Consider the following 3,720-nt stretch of genomic DNA (forward strand, 5'->3'; position numbering starts at 1 on the left):
CAGTAAAAACACAATGAAACACTAATAAAGGTGGTCACAACCAGATACTGACTTTAAGCTTGTTTGGATCTCAGCCACTGTTCTTTCTATATTAGATAGTGTGTTTTGATCAATCTCCACCCATATCTCTTTTCCTAGCAAAAGTAAGAAATGAGAATCTGGAGATTTTTTCAGGGTACTGTGTAACAAATGTTTTTGCTAATACTGAACCTTACCCAACCTAAGAGGAGTCATATGTATAGTAATGTACACACACGCACAAAATAAACCTTTATTTGAATATAAAACGTTGTTCCATTGAAAAACAGGTCTTATGTTGACACTTTTACCTGCATATAAGACTGGAGTACAACACATGAGCTACGCCAGTGATGAGGTTGTGGTTGGCAAACTCGAGGATGAGGAGCAGGATTGGGTATTCGCTGCGTCTCTTTTCAAGGCTGAAGTCCTCACTTAAGCCCATCCAGTGAAGCAGCAGCGTCCGCATCGCTTCAGGGAACAGCTCTGTGGCTAGTTCCTCAGCAGGTGGCAGGTCGCTGATGCGCTCAATGTGCTGAAGTTTAAAGCCCTCCACCTTCTGGCTGATGCTGCTGTTGGCTGCATGAAACTGCTGGCCAAGCCAACGTCCTATACAAGTGAGCAGGCTGCTTGAATACACTGGGCCCCAGTCTTTGGCCTTTAGCAGAGCCAGCACAATCTCCGTCGCATCTTTTTCTTCAAGTCTCCCATTTATGTAGCGATCAATGTTCTCCAAAAGCAGCAAGACCGTCTCCAGCTGCTCTGAGCAGCTTCGAGGCTCCGAGGAGAACTGTTCATCCAAGCGGTGCAATTTTTGTCTCACTGTGGATATTACTACTTCTCTTTGCTCAGATTGTAAGCTCTGCTTGGGAAGAGAACAATAATCATGATCTGCTGATGTGTCAGCAGTGTCCATGCTACTAACATCTACCACGTCCTTGTCAGCCTGGAAATAAGGAGGCTGTGATATTACACCCTTTGATTGTGAGTCACGCTGGCTGAGCGACCCTGAAGGGTCCAGCTGCACGCTGAGGCTGTAACTCACTTCCAGAGGGCTGTCACTGATCTGTGCTTTCCAGACATCCTAGGGGACAGATGTGATTAAAACATGCATTGTGACAGAAAAATAAAATTATCACGTATACATGATGTTTACCTGGAAATTCTCCAGCACAGCAAGCTGATCTTGCTTACTGTACAACTCAAAGGCTACTCGAAAAAGTCCCTGAATGCTGTAGAACCACAGGCTGTTATTTGCAGAGGGTACCTTCAAGCCGTGAAACCTGAAAGCTTGAACACAATCAGGGGGATCAGTGTGACAATGTGTCTGTCCTGGTGGGTGACTTTTACCTAAAAATAAGGTGCATATCAATGCGATAGCATGAGCTTGTCTATGTTTATTTCCCCCTAGTCATATTTATTTCATTTGATTGTCTACACCCACCCCGTGGTTTTAGAGGCACAGGTGTAGTTAATGTTTAACTTCCACTGGTATGTCTGTATTTTACCTGAGGAAAAAGTTATTTTTGTTGCAAGGCCTTTCTTGGCAAACTTGGCATGGTGTCTTGGATGGTTTTCTGTACGCACATCAGTCTTTGAGAGGAGATCGGCTCCCAAATAGAGCGGAATCGTTGAACCCTGAAACAGAGAGGATGAATATAAGCCACCGCCGTATAAAGCCTGACAATAACGTACACTGCCTGACCATGTTAATGGTATACATGCTCAACTGCTCATTAATGTGAGTCTATAATAAGCCAATGACATGCCAGCACCCCAGTGCATTTGTGCATGTAGACATGACCAAGACAACCCGCTGAAGTTCAACGCGAGCATCAGAATGGAGAAAAAACATGATTTAAGTGACTTTGAATGTGACATGGTTGTTGGGACTTTAGCCACACAAACATGCTTTTACAGAGAATTTCTCTGGGTGAAAATGTCTTGATGCCAGAGGTCAAAGTAGTCTGGCCAGACTTTTGAGTTTTCAGCTGACAGGAAGGCAAGAACCACTCAAACATCCACTCATCCCACCTAAATTATGCAGAAGAGCATCTGCGAATGGACAACATGTTGAAGCTTTTAGCAGATGGACTACAGCAGAAGAAATCCACACTGGGTGTCACTCCTGTCAGCTAAGAAAAGAAACTGACGCTACATTTTGCGGGTTTGGGTGGAGCAAAGTTTAATTTGGGACTCTTCGTGCCAACTGAACAGAATTTCAACAGGCTACTTGAGTATTGTTGCTCACCATGTCCAGCTTTTATGACCACAGTTTACCCATCTTCTGCTTCCAGGAGGATAACATAGCATGTCACAAAGCTCAAATAATCTCAAACTGGCAGCGAAAATGAGTTCACTGTACACACATGGCCGCCACAGCCACCAGGTCCAACTCCAGGAGGATGTCCTGGAACAGGAGATTCACATCATGGATGTTCAGCCGACAAATCTGCAGGAGCTGTGTGTGATCAAAATCTCAGAGGAAGGTACCCAGCTCCTTGTTGAATCTGTGCCACAAAGATTTAAGCTGGCTCTGGAGGCAACAGTAGGCCCAACCCAGTACTAGTAAGGTGTACTTAATAAAATGCCCGATGAGCGTAAAACTGCAGTATAGTATTAGTCAAGCTTTATTTATTTATTTATTTATTTTACTAAGCTGTTTTTTGTTTTTAGTTAGCTACAGTACTTATTTGTTAAACATTACTTATCACTATCCAATTAGAAAGTCTGCGACCGTCCTGCAAGTAAGGAGATGTGTTTATTATGCTGGTGGTAATACATCACCCTCTTGGACTACCTGTGAACCATTAACTCACCTGTTTGGTGCTCTCTGTCAGTCTGAACGATGTCAGACCCACCAGGTGAATGAAACGAATCCTCCTCGCGCCCCCGTCCCGCTGCGGTAACGTCAGAGGGATAACCGAGCAACCTGACATTACTGGAAGTCTCAATTAAGTGCTGTCCCATAGAAATGTTCCTGCGGGAAGAGTCACTGCAAATCAAAGTAATAAAAAGATCAACACAAATGACTGCACACGAAACAGAAACAAAAACATATGCTTTAAACCCTCAGCGATGACTCGCAGGTTAAGGTTTGCTTTACACATGCGCGAACTTTTACGTACTTCCTGTCATCGCTACAGATTAGAAAGAGCCGTTTCCTGGCTGGTGTCGCTTTTAACTTTATCTAATTCTTCTTTAAAATACTTTCCTGCAAAACAAATTGGAAAAATACACAGTACAACTGCATTAATGAGAAAAAAATATATAAAAGAAAATGAATATGAATTCCACAAGAAGTCTTTTTTTTTTCTTTTGGCGACAGTGTTTTAAAATATAAACCACTATCTTTTTTCTTCTTTTCTTTTTTTAAAAGCAGAATAAAAGGGTGAGAATTTTATGTTTGATAAATAATCAACAAATGAATGCTGTACATTAATGGAGAAACTGGGACAGGTAAAAAAAAAAAACAATAACTTATGGTCTTTAGTTTTGGTTTTTTTATGTTGTTAGGTCTAACTTTAAATTATTATAAGACAAATCCTTACATGGTTCTGTTCCAACCATATAAGGATTTGTCTTTGATGTTTGTGGCATAATTACTAATAACAGAGTTGGTAATATGTATTCATTGTTTAATAGCTAATAATCAAATGCAGAGAGATGTATAAACACATAGTGAGTGAGAAAGGTGACTGA

At 41.6% G+C, this 3,720-nt stretch overlaps 1 protein-coding gene across 2 annotated transcripts; it reads right to left on the reverse strand.

The window, feature by feature from the left end:
* Positions 1–257: 257 nt before the first annotated feature.
* Positions 258–3,101, reverse strand: LOC146562598 (uncharacterized). Of its 2 annotated transcripts, XM_085294490.1 has the most exons (5): positions 2,838–2,966; positions 2,270–2,428; positions 1,527–1,656; positions 1,175–1,308; positions 258–1,102 (listed from the first exon to the last, which is right to left on the reverse strand). In XM_085294490.1, the coding sequence occupies exons 2-5, from the start codon at positions 2,270–2,272 to the stop codon at positions 326–328; spliced, it is 1,044 nt and encodes a 347-aa protein (XP_085150616.1). In that variant the 5' UTR covers positions 2,273–2,428; positions 2,838–2,966; the 3' UTR covers positions 258–325. The 2 variants fall into 2 exon arrangements, with proteins under 2 accessions (XP_085150616.1, XP_085150615.1); XM_085294489.1 differs by lacking the exon at positions 2,270–2,428 and having other exon boundaries at positions 2,838–3,101.
* Between the last annotated feature and the right edge of the window lie 619 nt (positions 3,102–3,720).

This window comes from Mchenga conophoros, linkage group LG12 (assembly GCF_057382185.1).
Source record: "Mchenga conophoros isolate Kocher_MC1m ecotype Shallow Benthic linkage group LG12, M_conophoros_male_GT1.1, whole genome shotgun sequence".
Taxonomy (NCBI): domain Eukaryota; kingdom Metazoa; phylum Chordata; class Actinopteri; order Cichliformes; family Cichlidae; genus Mchenga; species Mchenga conophoros.